General features: G+C 36.8%; 2 protein-coding genes across 6 annotated transcripts; one reads left to right on the top strand and one right to left on the bottom strand.

Moving 5' to 3' along the window:
• Positions 1–316: 316 nt before the first annotated feature.
• LOC128026123 (WD repeat- and FYVE domain-containing protein 4) lies at positions 317–14,496 on the bottom strand. Of its 2 annotated transcripts, none has more exons than XM_052612874.1 (16): positions 14,329–14,496; positions 10,117–10,323; positions 8,836–8,947; positions 8,385–8,491; positions 7,933–8,085; positions 7,489–7,678; positions 6,788–6,977; positions 5,548–5,708; positions 4,568–5,029; positions 4,389–4,481; positions 3,979–4,169; positions 2,237–2,826; positions 1,954–2,044; positions 1,546–1,760; positions 1,336–1,418; positions 317–1,200 (listed from the first exon to the last, which is right to left on the bottom strand). In XM_052612874.1, the coding sequence occupies exons 1-16, from the start codon at positions 14,347–14,349 to the stop codon at positions 977–979; spliced, it is 3,090 nt and encodes a 1,029-aa protein (XP_052468834.1). In that variant the 5' UTR covers positions 14,350–14,496; the 3' UTR covers positions 317–976. The 2 variants fall into 2 exon arrangements, with proteins under 2 accessions (XP_052468834.1, XP_052468833.1); XM_052612873.1 differs by having other exon boundaries at positions 322–1,200; positions 10,117–10,326.
• Positions 14,497–15,676: 1,180 nt separating this feature from the next.
• Positions 15,677–21,806, top strand: LOC128026475 (uncharacterized). 4 transcript variants are annotated; one of them, XM_052613654.1, is made up of 11 exons: positions 15,689–16,105; positions 17,093–17,231; positions 17,751–17,886; positions 18,020–18,130; positions 18,270–18,402; positions 18,743–18,921; positions 19,244–19,317; positions 19,401–19,563; positions 19,665–19,747; positions 19,831–20,021; positions 20,697–21,806. In XM_052613654.1, exons 3-11 carry the CDS (start codon positions 17,804–17,806, stop codon positions 21,153–21,155), a joined length of 1,476 nt encoding a protein of 491 aa, XP_052469614.1. In that variant the 5' UTR covers positions 15,689–16,105; positions 17,093–17,231; positions 17,751–17,803; the 3' UTR covers positions 21,156–21,806. The 4 variants fall into 4 exon arrangements, with proteins under 4 accessions (XP_052469615.1, XP_052469614.1, XP_052469613.1 ...); XM_052613653.1 differs by having other exon boundaries at positions 17,062–17,231; XM_052613655.1 differs by lacking the exon at positions 17,093–17,231 and having other exon boundaries at positions 15,677–16,105; positions 20,864–21,148.
• The last annotated feature ends 688 nt before the right edge of the window (positions 21,807–22,494 follow it).

Below are 22,494 nucleotides of genomic sequence, written 5' to 3'. Positions count from 1 at the left end.
CAGACAATAGTTGAGGATTTTTCTTTTTTTCCCTGAAAATTATTGCCGTTTGATTACTGATGAGATCATAGAAAGTGGCCGCTTTAACAGGTCTATTTCGACATCAGATGTTTTGTCCTGCTCTGAAAACATAACTGACTGTGTGTACATCAATTTTGCATAAAAGTATTTGAAAATGCAAGTGCATTTAACCTCAGCCGCTATTTAGCTTCAGGACAACAAACACAAAGCGTACGTGAAAGTCTGTCAGTGTGCGAGCTTCGTGCATCTAATAGTACTGCATTCCAAACGGCATAAATTAAAGCATATCTAAAATAAAACCAGGTCGGTGAAAGCACAGACTGTCATGCAATGCGCACATGTCTCACAGTGCAAATTCTGTGCATTGAAGCCAATCGCGTCTTTAGAGCACAAACGTGCCATATGCGGGAAAAATAAACAAGCTCAGAATCAGCTTGGATCTGCTCCTGGCATGACGAAGTGGATATCATCCTCTTTTGGAAGGCCAAACAAAGTAGTTTTGCTTTCATAACCAAACACATAGCATCTATACGACATGGCAGCTGTCTGGGCAGTGTCATGCAAATCTTTCCACATAGTGACGTAGAGATGTGGGGACATGTTAGTATGAGCCGTTTTAGGAGGTGGTGTGGATGAGTCTTAACTTTTATAAAGAATAACTCTTTGGATTTGAGACTTTAGTCTTTGCAAGTTTACAGATCTTCTTTATGTACCAGGAGCTTGTAACACTCCAAAGAGAAAGGAAGATTTAAAATTGCATCATATGACCCCTTTAAATATCATAAATAATTATATTTTTAAATATCAATTGTTATATTTAATTCATCTGAAGCCATCCACTGTGGTCACTGTGATGACAAATTTGCAGGCCCAAGTGGGCCCTGGCCACTGGTTGACAACCACGGGACACACATCTGTATTGTTGTCTATGAACTGATTAATTTGTGAGGATATTTTACCCATAGCCACTGTCTGTCATGTCAAACTCCACAAAGGAAGGGGAAATGGAGACTTTGTGTGGCTGAATGCTCCGTGGCGATGTTATGGAGACAAGACTTATGATTCTATGAAGAGGAACTACAGTCCCACTGTCTGAAGATGTTTTCAGTAGACTGAAACTTCTTTTCATTGCCTTTTTTGAGGATTTTTTGTTATCCTCTGTTGAGTCTTTTGTCTGGTCTGCAATAGATAAAAAATAATTATGAAAGTCTAAACAGCCTTTTCAATCAATAGATGTAACAATAAGATTAAATGTTTTCATGAAACAGGAAGTAATCCAAAAAGTAAATCTGTGAAGACAAAGAGGAACTGTACTTGTGTTTCTGGCCTCTTCACAGGAGACAGAAAGCCGATTGTTACCACTGCACATCAGAGGATCCCCGAGACAAAGGAACTGCCTAAGATAAAGCACACTATTGTTATGGCATACAAAACATGTGCACTTCATCTATCATTTAATATCATATATTTCACATCTGTCATGAGGAATGCATGAGCATGTCGACTGCATCTGCTTATGCTGACCTGAGGCATTTGTGATCCATGGACTGAGATGCGAGTTTCTCAAGGATCCGTACTATGGGCAGGTGTAATGAATGGGAATTGTCAATGAGGATATGTTTGCAGTGAGTCAGCAGTGTGGACGCCAGACCAAACTCACACATGATCTGTCTATCTCTGTCCGATTTCAACATAGTCTGCACATGATGAATCACAGCAAGCTGCAGCTCTTCAGACAACTAAAAAAAAAAAGAATGTCTGTAATTATTGTAGTATATAGTATGCTCAAAAACAAACACATATTCAGCTCTACATACAGTAGTTTTCAAAAGTTTTGGGTCATGATTCTAAAGCCTCTCATTATTGCCTCTCAATCATTACAACAAATACAAATTATGTAGAAGATATGAACATGATACTGGTTTTACTTACACAAGGGTCACTGGGACAGTAGATACTAGGCAGAAGAGTCATGATCAGCTTAACAGCTCCAGGATGAAGAATGATGAGGTCACAGTAAGCCCTGAATAAGCAATTATATGTTTAACAACGACAGAAAAAGCAAAGCAGAAACGGTACCAGTTCCAGACTTTTCAGGTCTAGACAACATCTTTTTTGGAGTGATTTATATGTTATTGTCCAGACAATAAATAAATAGATAAACAAACAAAATAAAATAAATCTTAGATCTATACATTTGATTGGGAGTAACTACCTTCCAGAATCTGTTGATACAAATGAGACACTTGAGGCCCTGGTGTGATTCAACGCCTCATCCTCATTGGTTGGCTCCTTTGTCTTCTGACTCTCACCAGCGTCATTATTATCATGCAATCCAGCAGATGGACCTGCAACCAAGCTCACACCAGTAGCAAATTGCTCCAGGAATCCCAGCAGCTTAACACAGTCTCCTAAAGGTGGTGGCAACTGAGGTTCTGGCCTCTTCACCGCCTCCACAAACTCTTGGAAAGTCCTACAGTCAAAGATTTCTTTGTCTGTTTCCACAGGGACCCCTCTCTGGAAACAGCCCAACTGCATCAGAGCATCACCAAGCTTCTCGCAGACTCCGGTCGTGTGGAAAATGTGGCCATTGATGGGGTGCACATGCACAGCAAGGGCAAGGGTGTGTAGGGTGAGGAGCAGCAGCTCAACAAGGCTCTGGCGGCTCAGTGCGGCCCATGGTCCTGCTGGGGCTTCCAGCAGAGATCCTTCCATGTCCACAACTATGGAGAGCAGGCCAGTAAATCCTCCAGAGGTGCGGAAGGCATTCCAGCTGTTTGGGTTTTCCAGAACTTTCATAATAGACTGTGCAAAGGCAAAGCACAACGTATTATTATTATTACTACACTAATGGGGTTGATTAATGTTTTTTTGAAAAAAGTCTCTTATGCTCACCAAGGCTCACCAAAAAAAAAAAAATTGTAGAATTGTTTGATGAATATAAAATATTTGATTAAAACATTTAATTGAAATAGAAATATTTTGTAACACTATACATGTCTTTAGTGTTACTTTAATCCTTGCAGAATAATATTATTAATTTAAAAAATTGTCTTATTGACCTCAAACTTTTCAACAGTAGTGTACTTCAGAAGTTAATGCTTTTCAATCAATAATATAATAGCAATTAGTTTTTTTTTTACTATGCGTCCCAGGATGTGTTCAGAATATCTGTTCAGATATAATGCATCACTACGAAAAGGGAAACAGGAGGGGGTCTTCTGTTTCGAAGAGCAACGCACAAAATGGATTAACCCTTTTTCAATCTACCATGCTAATACATCAAAGAGCTAATGTGTCATAAAATGAAGCCCAAACCTAATTAGGACCAATAGAAGTAATCAGAATGGCTTTGAAACATTTCACAGAGTGGTAGGGGTGAATGCAATTGTCAGCAGCTTTAACCCAGTTACAATTTAATGGTCTGCAGGTTAGTATTCCTGCGCTTGAATCTTAAAAAATGGGCATGTACAGTAACTGAATAACACAGTTATGCATAATTGGATTTCGCTCACATTCTCTGATCTGATATTGCTCATAATTTTGTGTGTGTCACACCACAAGGCTGCAAGCTTAATCAAATGAAGCTTGAGTTAACAGCTAACAGTATATTAGCAAATCAATCTGAATTTGCCTATAATGGAATAAGGCTCCCAAAACCTGATATAATAAATTCACCGGCTCATTATGCTTTAAACGTGTTAGAATTTGTTAGAATTAGGAATGGAATCTGAATTTACAGACAGGAACTGTATATGATACCTGAGCTCAGTTTAGTTTTAGTAGGAGTCCCTTCTCTCCGCTCATGCTTTGGAATAAACTGTGACTTGCATTTCAAAATGTTTACATGTGTAAAAAATCAGTAAAAACCAGAAAGTCAGACATAAATATGAAGAATCACCTTTTCAGCAGACATATGTGACTAAGCATGTGCATTAGCAGCAATGGAGTAAATACCTGTAAGAGATCCTGTTTGAGTCTGATCTCACTCTCAGTGGAGGAACAGAGGGCTCCGATGGCGGTGCTCATGTATTCCTCTGGATTGACCTCCGACAGCTGCTCCAGGATGCACAGAGCTGGACTGCGGAACTGCTCAACATCCAGAAAGATCTTCACATAGGGAATCATTCCCAAGTCCCTGATGAATACTATTAATCAAAGAGAATGATTAGATTTCATGAATTTGGATGTACTATGGTTTCAAACTCCTTATCTCGATTTGTACATATCTGGCAGATTAAAAAAAATATATATATATTATCATAAATAAATTTATAAGAAATTAACATTGTTCAATACTTACAAAGAAAAATGTATTCATAGTTATAAAAAAAATAAGAGTTATCAAGAAAATTACTTCAACTAACCAGTGTTTCTGACTGACTGCAAGGCCAGGGCTGACACCACATTCAAAATGTTGGTGGTCAACTTCCTCTCATAGCTGTCAGCTTTCTCCTCAACTGAGGAGGAGATCAGGATCAGACACATGCATTTCAAACAGTCTTGTTTTCGTAATTCATAGTACAGAGAAAACCAGAAGACTCACCAGCAACACCAGTCTTTCTGATTATCTTTGCCCTTCTTTTGAGCTCAAACAACAGTTGTTCCATCAGTCCTCCATCACTCAGGACTTCAGACAGCAATCCGCTGTGAATGATGAGCCTGTAGAAGCAGTCCAGAGCTGCGACATTAAAGGCCTCGGAGGAACCCTGTTTCAACACGGCTTGGACCTTCCTGATTGTCTCGTGTGGGATGTAGGAGAGCTGGTAGATGACGGTTTCAAGCAGTTCGAAGAAAATGAGGTGAACAGGTGGCGATTTCTGCCACACACACTCGGCCAGCTGAGCCAGAGACTGCAGAGACCACTCCACCAGGAAGAAGTTAGCCTTTTCCCAAGACCAGATCATCTGGATGGTACGCAGGATTTGGCTGCAGATCACTGTGTTGCCTGAGCGCAAGAAGGAGGCCTGGATGATTTTGAAGGCTGTGAGGTTCTTCACTGGCGAACCTGAAAATATTAAAATACATTCAGGCACAGTAACTAGTTGAGCTTATATTCATTGCCAATTTCTAACGCCACTCCTAGAAGTATACTGTGTGACAGAAGCATTATTGAAAACATTATATATCACTAAGAGCTCATGCAAATGAGAACTATATCAACATTCAAATGTATCAACATATGAGAAAGACTGATTGGCTCTTAGGACAAAGGTGCTCTGATGTTTATAACAAATAAATATAGCTGCTGAGGGTAATTAGATTGAATTTCATCCATAATTAAAATCACATCAAAGCCAAATGAAATAAAGGTTAAAAAAGGGGCTGTTTTCTCTCTCTCAGCAGTGAGGTGCTCTGGTGGTGATGAATGGAGAATTGCTGTATGGATGAGCAGAATGGATGCAGGGTGGCTTAACCGGGTTAGTGAGGGAAGCTACACTTCATCATTCTGGACATAATTGCCTTTTCAGTGGCGTTACCATGAGGTGGTGGAGCAGGGAGCTTACCATTGTCATGGCAGCTTACCGTTAGTCAGAGTAGGGTCAAACGTGAAGCCTGGTGGTTGGGGGTTGTTCACACATATGGCAACCTTCAGTTCAGCCTTGCCAAAAAGTGTGAATGACGCGATGAGGCCTAGAAGGTCTTGAACGGCTAAATACTGCTCCTCTGTCACTTCCTCCTCACACCTACAAAAGGGGCAAAAAATATGTAAATATGTCCTTCACAGTAAACACAGTATGAACAAATACTACTGTTCAAATGTTTAGGTTCAGTGCAATATCTCTGAAAGAAATGTATGCTTTTGGACAATTGCTCAAAAGTGACAGTTTTGACTCTAGATATAAAATGTTATTAAAAAATATATTTAAAATAAATACTGTTCTTTTGAACTTTAAAAAAAAATCCTTTAAAAAACATCATGATTTCCACAAAATTATTAAGCAGAAAAAATTTTTTCAACCTTGTTAATAATTAGAAATGCACCACATCAGAATATAATAATTATGAGACACCGAAGACTGCCATAATGGCTGTTGAAAATTAAGCTTTGGCAACACAGAAATAAATTATTTTTGTATATATTTTTACATAGAACATTTACTTTAAATGGTAATAATATTTCACAATATTACCGTTTTTCAAAAACATCTTACAACCCTTAACTTTTTGATTGGTCATAAGTAACAGACAACTAGATAACAGTGGCCTCATTCACTAAGCACTGTCATTTACAGTATGTGCACAGAAGAGTTTTTAACATGAACATTTCTGTTGTATATACAGTATGTACTACCAAAATAATGTTTTCACACAGGTTTTACGAACAAATAAGTACGTACACATGCTTAGTGAATGAGACGCATTGTTCAGTAAGAGCTGTTTTATCCTGCAGTGACCCTTGCTGTTAGAAAACGCAAAAACACAGCGAGTAAGAAGGAGCTGGCATGATCAGTAATCTGATTGAGCTCAATTTACTGCTGATCTCGTTACGAGCTCTTTAATTATTGAATTCTGCAGCATTCAAAAAGAAACTTGCAAGAAGGAGGACCTGAGACCTGAGAGAGGAAGAAAGAGAGTTACAAAAGGGAATGGAAAGTACCTAAGAATGATGTAAGCACATGCATTCCCTGAAGGTAGTGTTCCAACTACTTGTCAAAGCATCAAAAACATATAGTCTTCAGTTGTGTGCTTTTCATATGTGCAATATTTAGTGGCAGTCACATATTATATGAAAGATTTCCCCCCAATAAAATCATGAATTTACCGTATTAAAATGGCCTGAAAGATGCTATAGCCATCATTGTTCTCAAACTCCTCAAAAAGAGCAGGGCTGACTGGATAAGAGTCCTTCACAAAGCTGAAAACACTCACGGCCACCTCAGCTAGAACATGACAAGGGATGTTCTCGCTGATCTTATGCATGTTCTGGATGCAGATCTTCATGCAGTTACTAGCTAAAGAAAACAAAACACCAAAAATAGTATAGTACTGTATATGATAACAATAGAAGAAAACATCACAAACAACTCTGGAACTAAGTTTCCCTAAATTAGTCTGTAAAGTTGTACTTATTGTCACTAGATTCAAGACAAGATGTCCCTGGTCAAACTTTGTGACTTGTTTTTCTAACTGCTGCCCTGCCTAGACCTAATTGAGATCTCCAGCAAAAAAAACTAACATTATGTAATCGGAGATTTGGGACAACAAGTCATTTTAAGTAATCAGCATCATGTGAAAGCAAATCTGATAATGTGCTAACAGTACCTATACTTACACAAAATATAATCATCTTGTTGATATATCTTGTAATATAGACATTTAGAATTAGATATTACCAAGAGTACACTTACAACATCTATGTACTTGTGCACTAATATAAACTAATATTCTGATAAGAATGCTCTGATATAAGATACATTTGGTTGGACAATGAATTGGCTGGAGCTTGTGTGTGTAGTTGTTGACCTTGCAGTGCAGGTACAGTGTTGTGAGCTTGAGCGGCAGACACCACTCTGAGCACACGGGACGCCTGCTGTCTCCATGAGGGGCTGCACTGATCCCACAGCAGTGTGAGAGAGATGATCACGCTTGAGAGCTCCTGGGTCTCCAACAGAACCTCCACAAAACACACATGCCTGCACAGCTGCAAGATCACCTGAGCAGAGGTGAGGGTTTAAAGAGACAGATTTCTCTTAGTTTGACACCAATACATTAGATGATTTAGATATGCATGCAAACTTTGTATACGGTACGTGGTCATGCACTGTAAGAACTTGATCGTTTTTTGCAACTTTGCTTCTGAAACTGGAAGTGCCAATGGGGAGGCATTATCCCATTTTGATACACAAGTTAAGATTTGGGATGTAACTGATTCACAATATAAAATAAAACATGTCCAAATGTAAAAACCTGAGTAAAGGTGTCCTGAAAAGAGCATTTGACTTCCTCGTCGACATCATTCTGAGAGACAGAGCTCTCTTTTCGGGGAGGCAAAGCTACAAACAGGTAGAGACACTTGACTAACGCAGCTGGTAGACCTGTCTTGATCATAACGCCAACCTCCTGTCAAAGAAAAGAAGAACGTCTAAACATGACTAGACAGGATATCCCTCCGTCAAACAGAGGAATGCTTTCAAGATCTACTGTAGAACATACAAAATACTGAATAGTATAATAAAACCATAGCAAGAAAAAGGTATTTTCTGTTATTTTTACACTGGATGGAATATTTTTTTATTTAGCAATCATAAGTAAAATGCTCTTTAACTACATTTGTAAAAATGTGTAGTTATTAACTACACACTAGCAATTGTAATTATGGAGCTGTATAAATATATTACAGATTTTATAGTAAAACTCACAGAGTCTCTGTTAGACAAAAGAGATATCGATTTGAGCAGAAGCCATCCTTGGTTGCTTCTGACCTCTGACCTCTGAAACAACTGCTCCAATTCATATCGGGCTTCCTCTATTTTAAACAAAGTCATAAAAACAACAGACAGCAAACTTAAAAATTATTTTTATCTCAGATCAGCATATAACTGATATGTAAGGTTTTCAGTTCCTTCCACAACAACATCCTTTTTGAATAATAATTTCAACTAAATACTATAAAAAGAAATGAACACGAATGCATCACGCAGAGAACTGCAAGGATGGTAAACATTATCATGCCACATGTTTGTGAAATAAAGAACTGAGCAACTTCCCTTCAAACACTAACAGAATCTCTCAGTTTGCTTTTTGGTTGGCCTTTAGTGACCTCACGAATGCCACTGTCAACTATGCCTTTGAAAATGTTATTTGGAGTACCTGCAGGCTTATCTGCCACTCGCTGCTGTATATGACAGACAAGAGCTTCTCCAACCTGCAGCGCCAAGCCCTGGAGTTCCAGATCATCCAGGACACTGCCGCTCTCTGAGACCTTATAAAGAGCAAGTGGAATAAGTATTTCTGCTAATATTTAAGCATGAACACAATAAATTAGGTTTTAGATGTTTATGACATGTTTCTCACAAAGGAAAATACGATAATAGTAAATGGGTAGCATAATTAGCTCTAATCACAAAGAAGAAACAAAAACTTCTAGCCAGAAGTGAACTTGAACATTCTCAAAAATGAACATTTTCATAACAACACTAGTTTCATTTCCTTACGCTGTGTGAATATTTCAACATTCCCTAATTCAGTGTCTGCTTCTGTGTGACTTTTTAAGGGGATGGTGGATGCGGTGCCTTACTCTATGTTTGGTTAAATCCCAGTAAGAATCCAGGAGTTGTAAGTCAATGAGTCACACGTGTGTAAACCCCCACACATGCACAAACAGCACTAAGCCTGTGAGTGTGATTGCATCTCAGTGCGTCATGAGTGTTTGTCAATGTAAAATTTAAGTTCTTAAAGAGATTAGATCCCAATACTTTATATGACAAATTTACATTATAAATCAAATGTTTAAACCCCCTTGACAGAATTATGATTTTATGATGAATTATATATAAATATACACACTACCGTTCAGTGTTTCGGGTTAGTAACTTTTTTTAAAGAAATTAAAAAGTAAAGGCTTGAAATATGCAATTTATATTAAATGCGGTTCTTTTGAATTTTCAGTTAATCAAAGAATACTGAATCATTTTTTTTAATACTTAAAAAAGGCATCACAGTTTCCATACAAACATTAAACAGTATGATTGTTTTCAACTTTGATAATATTTTTTGAGCAACAAATCAGCATATTAGAATGATTTCTGAAGGCTCATATGACACTGAAGACTAGAGTTATGGCAGGAGAAGACTGAAGTAATTCAGTTTTGCCATTATGAGAATAAATTACATGTTAAAATATATTACAACTGAAAATAGGCATTTTAATATTTTATAATTTTACTGTATCATATATGAACAAATAAAAGAAGCATTGGGCTTTCAAAAAATTAACAAATCTTACCACCCCCAAAATCTTGACCAGTAGTGTGCATATGTGTGTGTGTCTGTGTGTTTGTAAATAAACTAAATGCAATTAATCGTATTTAAATGACTGTATTTGTATTGAATAAGCAGTTCTATTCCACTCCTCTCACTGATTTTCTGTACCTGGATGAACAGAAGCAGAAGTCTGTTGAGCTCTTGGTCTCTTTGTTCTGGTGACTGTTGTCTTATTGTACCCAGCTGAGTTAGTTGTTCTTTCAGAAGCACCACTGAATCCTCATGTGCTTTCAGGTCTCCATTTGTCTGACTTTGGATTTGGGTAGTTTTCGCTTCTATGCTCTCTGAACTCTCCCCTGATGCAAGTTCCCCGTTCTCCTTAAAAAAAAAAAAGTTAATAAATAAAAAGGACAATGGGATAATTTTACAGCTCTATGAATTTTATGTCAAACACCTGAGACAAACCTGAAACTCTTTATAGGAAGTTGCAACAAATTAAAGTACAGTATAAACACGGTGTTCTGATGATTCGTGCTATCCGCTCAGATTGGCAGCGAAAAATGCTACCTATCAGATTGTGCTACCAACATCTTATTCATGTGGTTTGAGGCTTTTTGAGAGTGCAAGCACAAATCCTAGCAGCGGCAGGTGGCATCCCCACTTCTGGTGGCATTTCCTCTGGCAGCTGCCACTTGCTGCCATGGTCTTTCTCGCGGTTTCTGCTGTTTGTTTGGTAAAAACTGCACTGGGTATATCGTTATAACCTTACTATTGTCACATTTACCTGGTTAAATAAACATTACACAAAAAAGGCAAAAAATAAATTATAGTTTATATTTTTACACTATGCAATATTATGTTTATCAAAACAAATACATTTCATCAAGTTAGTGTTTTTACGTATTTTTACATTCATTCCAAAATAACTAAAGGCAGTAACAATGCAGACAATATGTTTGATTTGTCAACTGATGTTCAGCTGTTCTTTCAAACTTTAGCGGGCATCGCTGGTGGACAGTTACCTTATAAAAACTAGTAACTTTTACGCTTTTTAATGTCACATTTTGTTTATTTTTGTAATATCGATAACTTTCTCATCTAGTTTTTCTCTATCTCTCTAAAGAGACCCTGCCTCCCGTGCCTTGACTGATGGCATGCAACAAAACTATGATCCTTGCGGCTTTGAGGTTATGTAAATGTTGACAGGTTATTCTACATTCATTTCATGCATGCAAATTAATAAAATGGCAAATGGAAATTGGGAAGTTCAATTAAGTATAGCATTTAAATGAAAATAGGCAAATGTGGGACCACCGAGAAATTAAACGTTTTTTATTACAATTTGTATAACTACGGTTTTACTACAAATAGCATGCTTAAACTGTGGTGAGTGTAGCAAAATGTTTTAACTGTAATAAAAAAGTTTATTTGTTTGCAAAACCATATGCAATTTTCATAATTTATGTTGCAAACAATTTTTACTGTTATTACATATAATTAAAAACAGTAATAATATATTTTTAATATTTACAGAAAGCATTCATTTATGTAATTTACTGCAAATGGCTACAAGTTTAAAGCATTAATTGTAACATTTGTATATATACCAAATATTTTGACCATACTTTCTTCTTTCATGGCAGGAAAACATTTTTTGAGAGACATGCCGCTGACTGGATCATATGCCACTGAAGACTAGACTTATGGCAGGAGAAGACTGAAGTAATTCAGTTTTGCCATTACAGGAATAAATTACATGTTAAAATATAACTGAATAGCTATTTTACATTTTAATATTTCACAATTTTACTGTATAATAAATGAAGCATTGGGCTTTCAAAAAATGGTTGCAACAACAAAATTTTCATCAGATTTGAGTAGATTGAATATATATATTCTTTTTCACATTTTGTTATGTTGCAGCCTTATGTTAAACTGCTTTGAATTACTTTTTTTTCACACATCAATCTACACTCCATACACCATAATGAGAAAGCAAAAATAGAACTTTCACTACTTCATAAATATATTAAAAATAACAAAACTGAAATAAGTAAGTTGCATAATTATGCCTATTCATACTGTAGTTCCACATAAAGAACAATCCAAAGACAGCTAAGGAGCTGAGTGGAGGAATAACTTTCGTGACGCGTTTCCTTAAAAGCTTAACTGTAGTTTTATTTGTACAGGCTTGTACACTCAACAAAATATGTGCTCCCGCACTCCCCCCCATTCTTCCCTCTCCAACGCACACACCCCACAGGTGTTTTAACCCCACTTAATGAATGACACTCTCATAAACATTAGGTCACATGACTTTGCCATTACATGGCTCCTACACATACCTTTACCTCAGTACTTATCAGAATCACCTTTACAGCCTCAAGTCTTTTTGGGTATGATACAAAAAGCTTTGCTCATCAGAAACTTGAGTAAAAGTACAGATACCCCTTGCTAAATTTTACTCAAGTACAAGTAAAAATACTACAGTCAGATGTCTACTTAAGTAAAAGTAAGTAGTCCTTTAGGTGATTTTTGCACATTCTAAGTGTGTTTTCATGTGTCTTCACTGAGAAGAGGATTGAGTTTGGCCACAATAACATAAAGACCAGAACGGTGGAGTGATGGAGTTTTGTTTTCCTTGTAGATTTTTCCTATATCCACATATGATCATGGAGCTCAACTAGAGTGACCATCGGATTCTGCATACATCTGTGACCCTTCAATGAAACAGAATTTTAATAAATTTGCAAAGATGTTAAAACCCAGTTTTTTGCTTTGCCAAGATGTTAAAACCCAGTTTTTTGCTTTGCCATTATGGAGTCTGGATTAATGTGGAAAATAGGTATATAATATAATATAATATAATATAATATAATATATATATATATATATATATATATATATATATATATATATATATATATATATATAAGTAATATTTTAAGTAATTTATAGGTAGGCTATATAAAAACATAATGTAGCAACATAACAAAATGTGAAAAAAATGAAGGGGTATGAATAGACTACTTTAATAACTAAAGTGTTACATTAAATGTTTGTGTGTGCGCGCAGCCAATATACAGCTGGTTACTTCTTATGTGTGTTGTGTTCTTTATGGGAAAATGCTTATGCGATTTATTGCAAGTATAGGTCTCTGCAGGAAAGTAATGGGAGTTACCAGATCAGGGTGTTTTTACACCATGATACCTGCTTGGTTGACGTCATAGTGACGTTAGGTTTAGGGGTGGAGTTGGGTAAGGGGGATCATTTAGATTGCATGATTTAGAAACACCCAGCAGTTTGAAAACACCCACATGGTTGATAAATCTCACTTTCGCTCTGCAGAGACCTAAGTCTCATTTATTGGGATAGTTTACAGCAGAAACGGACACAAACGATCGTGACTCCTGGCACGAACTCTTGCAGCTGATACATACAAGTGTGTAATAATAATAATATTACAATTGTCGGAACTTTGCATCATCATTTAAAAAAACCCGCCACCGCATGCCACTGAGAACAGTGTAGTTTTTCCGATAAAACAGCAAGAAAGACCGACGAGAAACACCGATAAAGACCGCATCTGGGGATGCCACCGGAAGTGGCGCTGCGACCTGCCTCTGCCAGAGAGAGAGCGTCAGCATCTGCAGGACCTACCCCTTCCCTAAACCTACCCGTCCATACCTGACCTTACCCTAAACTTTCCCTTAACACAATGCAATATGTTGTTTGGTAGCACAATCTGATAGGAAGCATGTTTGTCGGTACAACCGGAAACAGAAGCGTCTAACAATAAACTTTCATTAAAGGGCAAATCAGCACTACCTTCTTTCTGTGACTAAAAGACAATCACAGTGTATAATCAGCTGTTCACATGTTAATGGGATCTTGTGATGTAAAGAAGTGAGCTTGTTTTGCTACAGGGAGGACAATTCACATTCCTGAAGAAATGGGATGTTTGCACTGCACATTCCCACCAGTTGTCATTTCGTTATTTTATTCAAATCTTTGACCGCGGTACATTTTCTTAATGCTCTACAATTGTTCCATTGTCTCTTTCTGAAATGTTTAAACCTGATACAAACAAATTAGTTTGAGGGCAAACAAATCATGCTTATAAAGCAGCCGATTAAAATCAGTCAAGCTTCCTTGTTTATTTTATCTTTATTGTGTTGTCCTCCTAGAAGTTGAGGGTCTATGCAACAGAAATGCTTTGAATGCACTTAAATGAGAAAAACAATTTAATTATGACAGCAGGCAACCTCATAACAACGGCTGTCAAAAGTGATCTGATATGAGATATGTTAATTAGCCTTTCAAATTCATATGAACCCTAGGCAAAACTACAGTTTAGTCAGTTTATAACCCCACACATACCTGTTGTTTGGTGGGTGGCATCTCAAGTCTAGACGTATGGCTGGACAGAAGGTTTTCCGCTGGTTTACCATGTCACAGTAATCAGTAGTGAGTGGTGCGCTGAAACATGCCTCCTAATCTGTTTGCCTGAACTTTGCACAGTATGAAACTCTGACATCAACTGCGCATGGTCATGTGCCTCACTTCCTAGTGAAAAAAGAAGAAGGAGGACTTTCTTGTACATGTGTGTGTTTTCAACACCTCAATAGACAAATTAGGATAATGTGAAGAAGACTTCATTGAAGCAATACCTCTGATTTTAGTTCTATTATTCCAAATAGGAGATAAAAAAAATCAGAGTTTGAGGTGTATGCCTTCTGGTATTTAAAGCTATAGTCCGTAACTTTTGTGTGTTCAAAAATTAGCAAAAATGTATATAATAAGCGAGTACACCATGAATCCGTTTTCCAAACCGTTTTTGGCTTGTCCTGAATCACTAAGGTAACCTACTAAGTGTTTATAGTCTGACTATTTCTACTGATTCTTAGGTACTGCCGCGGAGTAGCTCAATACCTGCGTGATTCGTCATAAACATAGACAAGAGATAAGTAGTTCTGGCTACAATGTTCTTCCGCAAGACGGACGCAGTTTTGTTTATTAACCGCTAGAGCGCCATAAGTTACGGACTACAGCTTTAAATTGATTTAAAATGCGTCAGATGTTGAGCAATAGTGACATCATGTGGTAATTTAAGGTTACCAAAAACATTACACTACTAGACATCATGGAAACTGAACACAAATGTAAAGAATATTTCTGAAATAAAGAAAATCACCTAATGACTATGTAATATAATAAAATATCGTACTATTGATAACTTGAGAGACTCGTGTGTTTAGATAATTTTCACCTTTAAAATAGAAGAGTTTTTAGCCTTTCATTTGAATGTATACTCTGAAATCGACCGAGAGATGCTAAAAGCATAAATGAGTGGATAGAATTGGGAAATGTGTTATAATTGGCGAGGCTTAGCGATCTGTGGTTGATTCTAATTGGCCAGGTAAGATGAGTCATATTATCTATTATTTCTTTACTCAGATTTTATTTCTTAATGAATATTTATGTTTCAGTTGCGTTATTTAGGTGTACAATTTGAACAAGACGTCCGTAATGTAGCAGACACAGAGACCTTGCAATGTGGTACTTGTGACGTTTCCCCGCGCTGGAGTAGCTGAACCAATCACAGTCGTTTGTGGTTGCATCATATGGAAACAATAATTATTATTTTATTTAATTTTTTATTAGGTAAGGTTTTATTTGTATATGACGTACCAGTCTATACAAATAAACATGTTGCATATTTCAAACGATTATCCCCAGTGATGCAAAACACCTTGACCACCGAGCGCCCACATTAGCCATTCCACTCCCTTTCGTTCATTGGTTGAACATATACATCTTCCACCTCCAGAGTGCGGAGTTTCCTATAAATCAGTACAGCGTATTTACATATGACCAGATTCGCTCACTTATCGAATGACTGATTATCTAACGAGATAATATTATCGAGGTTTTAGACTTTTCCGCTGCACCAAATCAATTAAGATATCATTTTATAATGAATTTGTTACAGTTGGCCAAGAATTTCTTCAGCCTACAGAAGAAGGCGTAAAGTGAATGTATGGTCGCAGAATGCAGCAGGTTTCAGGAAGTTGTATATTTGAATCGGTTCAACGGGGGGAGATCGATCGAGTTTCCCATTTATTACAGCAGGATCGGGGTGTTTTGAAACAAAAAGGTGAGTCTTTTGTTTTAAAGGTGACTGTAATTGATCCACAGTGGCAGATGATGACAGAGATTGTATTATAAACTCTAGTATTCTAAGTACTAAACTCACTTTGGGAGATTTCATAATCATTTATTATGGATTTACATTTGCAACTAACTTACCTGCAGCAACTGGTATTTTGACTAAAATTATGATTAATAATAGGGAATTGTTGATTATTAATAGGGAATTAACCTTTTGAACTCTATAAATGTATTTGTGATTTAAGTGTTTTCTGCAAGCTTGAGTAATTTATTTGAAATGTGTTAATTATAACTTAATTATTTACACATAACTATATGCACGGTTACTTCCTGGTTTTATGTAAGCAAGCTCAGTCATTCTTGGTCAACTGTCAAAATCTACACAATACATTCAGTTTGAAGAAAAGTTTTGTTTGTCTAAGAGGACAATACTGTATACTATACATTACCGTATACTTTCATTCATGAATGACAAACGCGAGTGTAAAAAATTAAGCGAGTGAATAATTCTCTACATTATTCTGGTCAACTGGACGCTACTGATCCATAGTCTGATCGCGTCTTTGCATTTGCATTGTTTTCCCACCGTATATGATGTCACTTCCTGGATGATTATGGCATAAAGGAACTGGCCTTTTGTTTACTAAATGTGTATTAAAAAGACTTAACACAATATATACAGTACAGACCAAAAGTTTGGACATTCAAAGAGTTGTCTTTATTTTCATGACTATGAAAATTGTAGATTCACACTGAAGGCATCAAAACTATGAATTAACACATGTGTAATTATATATGGAATTATATACATAACAAAAAAAGTGTGAAACAAATGAAGATATGTCATATTCTAGGTTCTTCAAAGTAGCCACCTTTTGCTTTGATTACTGCTTTGCACACTCTTGAGGTAGTCACCTGAAATGCCTTCTGTCTGCGGTCCAGCTCACCCCTAAACCATCTCGATTGGGTCCAGGTCCGGTGACTGTGGAGGCCAGGTCATCTGGTGCAGCACCCCATCACTCTCCTCCTTGGTCAAACAGCCCTTGATGCCTTCAGTTTGACTCTACAATTTTCATAGTCATGAAAATAAAGAAAACTCTTTGAATGAGAAGGTGTGTCCAAACATATATATATATATATATATATATATATATATATATATATATATATATATATATATATATGAGGTATTCCTAAGAATTAAAAAAAAAAAAAAACATGCAGAAACATTTAAACATATCTTAATATACTTGCATGTTTTATATAAGATTTCCATCTTTACAATGGTTATAAATACTGCATACTAGGAAAAACAAATACTAATTCTGTTCTTAACTGCTTGATTGTTTATGACATCATCAAATGTCAAGTATATGCCCAGGCCCAGCTCTAGACTGCTAAATGTGGACAACTAGGCATTAACATCATGGGACACTGTAAAGCTGCTTTGAAACCATCACTATTGTGAAAAGCACTATAAAAATAAATTGACTTGACTATAAACTTTTATAGCTGATGTTATTATCGGTGTTAATTTTCGACTGATGTTTTTGGACATGCAAAAACCTATCCCAGCACAATGATATTTGTGTTTCAAGGTTAGTTTTGGTAAACTTTTCTGATTTTCCCAGGTTGGGGAGGTTTCACAGCCCTCCACTTTGCTGCTCTCCATGGAAACCGGCCAATGGCTGAGCTTCTGCTGAACAGCGGTGCTGATCCAAACATTCCCTGTGATTCCGGAATAACTCCTTTTCACTTTGCTTGCAGGTACGAGAGACCTCATCCATCTTATGTTGTGAATTTAATTAAAACATCCATCATAAACTTTATTTCTCCTGAAAGATCATCATACCAGTGTCCTTTGAAGAGGGCTTACTGTACTCTCCTGTTATTCTAACAGAAATGGCCATATTTTTATCATGCACAAAATGATGCAGCATGGTGCAGACTTACACATAGTAGATAAGCAAGGGAAAACGTCGCTTCATCATGCAGTCGGTGGAGGAAGCGTGTAAGTAACTGGGCACAGTAACTGTTACACTAGTGGCAGTCAAACGTTAAAACAAAAACAAGAATTATAATTAGTATAGTTTTTTTTTGGAGTATACTGCATGCTCAAATATATTTTCCCTTATGTTTTTCTTTCTCAGTATTGCCACGCAGTACCTGTGGGAGACTGGCATGTTCTGTTTCACAGATGCCGATAACTATAAGGTCACTCCGCTGCATTTGGCAGCTTCCACAGGAAATTCTGACGTAGTCCGTTATCTCCTTAGAGCAAATGTAAGCACTTTTATTTGACTGTATTGCTTGTAGTTCACATTCAGGGTACGTCTGGACAACATGGACAGAAAAACACTGATGGGAGAATGCAAAATGCCTAAAACAATTCTATAAATTGCTCCTATCACTGTGGAAATGCATGACATTTCTTACTTTCAGAACCAGCCTTTACACTTCTATTCCTAGAGCGAGAGAGAATCAAAGCAATGCCATTAATCAGTTTGTTCTTCTCTTCCAAAGGTTAAAAAAGGTTTCCTTAAAGGAATAGTTCATGAAGTGCTTGAATGACATTTGCTGCCTTTCAGATTTTCAGTTCTTTTTGCTCTAAATCTTTAACCAGAGATGCACACCAGAGGCAGTTGACCACCAGGGGGCGACAGCACTTCACGTGGCTGCAGAGAATGGCATGATTGAGGTGTGCTGGCTGCTGTTGAAAAGTGCAGGGCTCCACATTTTACACATGAAAAACCACACTGGCCTCACGCCTCTAGACCTCTGTAATCAAGGGAATACTTTTAGGTCTGTTGAGAATCAATGAAAATGTAAAGGCTCAAAAAATATATAGATTTATTTTTACATTTTATTTATAATTTATTTATATTACTCAGGGTGGTCACAGGCTAGGATATTTGTATACATTGTATGACAAAAAAAAAGGAGACAAAAAAACAGGATTCTTAATACTTTACTTGATCTGTACTTGATCAATTAATCTATGGCTTTAAGAAGGGCACATTTAAAGAAAATCGGGAAAATCATGCAGTATTGCATTTTCTATCTGTGATTACTTTACTTTGGAAGTTTAAATTGTGAACAGTAAGATAATTTCAGATATCTGTAGACATCAGCAGCTCTCCAGGATTTTGACGGATTTCAGTCACCGACCAAAAGATCTGATTCCTAAGGACTCAAATGGTATCATTGTTTCTTTTATTATTTTGGATTTGTTGTATAATGCTATTGTTCAGCTGTAACTCATGAAATGGTCTGTTCTGCAGTGATGTACTTCTGGATGCTGCTGTTGCCGTCTCTCTCCGGGGCTGCGGTTCTCATTATAGCTGCAGCTCTCGGTGAATATGGGGCTATCCTCTCTGCGGTGCTTTTCCCGTGTTTGGCAAAAGTCATTCTGTCTCAATATCATAGACTGAGCAGCTTTCAAAGGTTAGAGGGTTGTGATTGGAAATTACATTGCTTATCATTAATAATACAAAGGATGATGATTGCATAATGACATTTTTACTCTTTTTAAATTTGGACTTTAGGTTACCAAACCCTGTGTACTTGGGAACACTGGCTGCAGGCATTATTCATTGCTCAGCTTGCTTTCTCTATAAATTTTTACCCAATATCCTTTGCAAATAGTTCATGTCAATCAACCTCTTTCAAAAGTCTTTTGGTTGTTCTGTCAATTATTCCTTGACCGCTCACGTTTTTGGCCAGCTTATGCCCTCTTCAATTTTTCACTTGTCCATTTTTGTGTGCTCGTTGGACTTTTTTGGAAAGTTCTAAATCAGAACCCAGGACAACTCAAAGAAGCTGACACTGATTCCCAGTTTTCCAGCATAAGAGACTTAATAGAAGCCGGAAAGAGCCCGGACAGATTCTGTATTCACTGTGAGGTGAGCACTGGGTCTGAATCTCTTTTCTGACTAACATTTCAAATGTACTCAAACTGGTTTCCTTTGTAGGGCTGTAACTTTTTTTGGATGGTTAAATCAAATTGAATTATTTAATGAACATATTATTTAATATTGTTGTTTAAAAGAATAATTGAATCAATATTTTTAATGAATCAAACGAATAGTTTATAATAATAAAAAAAATAATAAAAAGAATCAGAACTGAATCCTACCGTATTTTGTAGTCTACTCTGAACACATTGAGCGCCCTCTCGCGGCTGTAGACGGTAATGTTTTCTCTTGGTTCATGTCAAATTAATTTTGATAAATAAGTCGCACCTGACTTTACATCGCAGGACCAGCCAAACTATGAAAATAAATGAGACTTATAGTTCGGAAAATACGGTAATTGGTTTGCTAATAATAATAATATATGTCCTAATAATACAAATTATACAATTATAATAATCAGTACTGGATCTTTAACTGTTTGCTGACATATTTTGAGATTTGAGAAGTTAAAATATACACTGCATTAAATATGTGTATGGTTGAACCAACCATTTTGGATAGTTAATTCCCTACATACAAATATTATATATTTTCAAAATGTATTATTTTTATTGTTATGATCAAAATTCAAATTTCAAAACTGCACAAGCTATTTTCTTTCAGTTGATCCAAGTGGACAACTGTAAACACTGCCGTTTGTGTGACATGTGCATCCAAGAGTACGACCACCACTGCCTCTTCCTCAATCAATGTGTGGGACGGGACAACCACCGCATCTTCATCCTCTTCGTCATGTCTATGGTAATGGCTCAACTCCTCTTCATCCTCAGTGCCGTGTACTACCTCTCCCTGAAACTCTCGGGCTTGGAGATATCCGACTGGGGCTCACTGGCAGGAAGAGAGGCCTCTGTGCTCCTGCTGACTCTGCTCAACATCTTCTCTCTGATCTGGGTGGGATGGTTGCTAGTTGAGCAGCTGGATGCCATTTCCATGGGAACCACCACCTATTTTAGGCGGTACGACAACAAAGGGCCTTCTAAAAGACAACGCTTGAGAACAATCCTCACTTTTCTGCTTGAAGGGAGAACAAGACAGGAGCACAGTCAGTCTTTCAGCATATAAAGATCTTTTGAAATTCCAATCACAGTTTAGTCTTATTGTTGTTTATAAAGGCTGGAATAGATAACTTCTGTTACATACTTCACAGTCCTGTAGTTTATGATGAGCTCGGATTCAGATTTTCTAGCTTCAGACTACGATGTTATCCAATCATAGGATATCAAACATGATTGATATTTTGCGATGATTGTAGACCATATATTATTTTCATTTCTCACTCATCTCCTAGCAATGAGATGCATGTTTCTGTGAGAGTTTAGGATCGAAACAACATAAAAGTCAATGCGATCCTTTGTCATTTAGTGTATGATGCCCAGTTTTTATTTTTTCGAACCATTTACAATGTCAGCAAGTGTGTGATGCATATTGTGTTAAAAACTGTTCAGAGTCTAAAAACGCTGATGTCATCATCAACGCTGATGTCATCGTCCATCGCGCTGTTTCACTGTAGACATCGTCTGATGGCAAATTTGTAGACATCGCCCAACCCTATTTAAGATATATAAAAATAAACAACAACAAAAAAATGACATCACCTAAATTATCTTTGTAATAGCGCTTTACATAAACAAAGGTCACTGCTGTCTTGCCTTGCCATAACTGTATCTGTATTTTTTATAACAAACATTTTAAATAAATGCCTTTCAGTGTAAATCTATAGTTTGATTTTATTTTTTATATTTTAAAGTAAAAAATAAAACTGTTAATTGTTTTTGCAAAAACTATGCACTGAAAATAGATTTCCAGTCATTTATTAGCATATTATATTGGGATGAAGTATTTGATTTTGTTATTCTACAAAATAAAGATTAGAACATTTGTTTTGTAACATCAGTTTGAGCATTAGGATTGTGAAGCGTCTTCCTATCCCTGCTTTTTAAGATGGGTGTCCATCATCAATCATCTGCGAGGCCTGTGTAGTCCGCTGCTAATTTTCCATTGATTTTGCTGCAGTAATACCATGCAGGGAGGAATCTGCAGACCTATATCATTGGTCTAAGTGACATGGCAATGAGTAAATCTCACATTTAGAGAATCTCACATTCAAGGTCATTCATGGGACATCCAAGTCAGGGCTTGATTCAGGCGGTGTATTGTATTTTCTTATACAACCTCTTTATGGGGCATTTGTTCTTCACTCTTCAGTCTTTCACAGTGAATCATGTGATCCTCTTTATTACCTCTATATCTATTATTAAATTAAATGATAATTCAGTCCAATTGCTAGTTTATTTGGTCCCACGCTAGACTCTGCCTGGATGATTTGTATTTTAATTAAAGGTTACAGGCTTATACTTGGAGTCTGAATTACATTTTGAAACATTTCGATTTTCAAGTCAAA

Source organism: Carassius gibelio, chromosome A13, assembly GCF_023724105.1.
Source record: "Carassius gibelio isolate Cgi1373 ecotype wild population from Czech Republic chromosome A13, carGib1.2-hapl.c, whole genome shotgun sequence".
NCBI lineage: Eukaryota > Metazoa > Chordata > Actinopteri > Cypriniformes > Cyprinidae > Carassius > Carassius gibelio.
This window is presented reverse-complemented; position numbering and strand designations above follow the sequence as displayed.

Bases quoted from the DNA above. Each gene is read 5' to 3' on its own strand.
- LOC128026123 (XM_052612873.1), bottom strand. From the start codon at position 14,349: ATGCCACCCACCAAACAACAG. The intron at 8,086-8,384 runs GTGAGTTTTACT...TTTCTTTGACAG, and splicing joins TTTTGTCTAACAGAGACTCT to GAGGTTGGCGTTATGATCAA. The intron at 1,419-1,545 runs GTCAGCATAAGC...GCTTTATCTTAG, and splicing joins ATGGATCACAAATGCCTCAG to GCAGTTCCTTTGTCTCGGGG.
- LOC128026475 (XM_052613652.1), top strand. From the start codon at position 15,985: ATGTATGGTCGCAGAATGCAGCAGGTTTCAGGAAGTTGTATATTTGAA. The intron at 18,131-18,269 runs GTAAGTAACTGG...TTTCTTTCTCAG, and splicing joins GCAGTCGGTGGAGGAAGCGT to TATTGCCACGCAGTACCTGT. The intron at 19,748-19,830 runs ATATCCTTTGCA...TTGACCGCTCAC, and splicing joins TCTCTATAAATTTTTACCCA to GTTTTTGGCCAGCTTATGCC.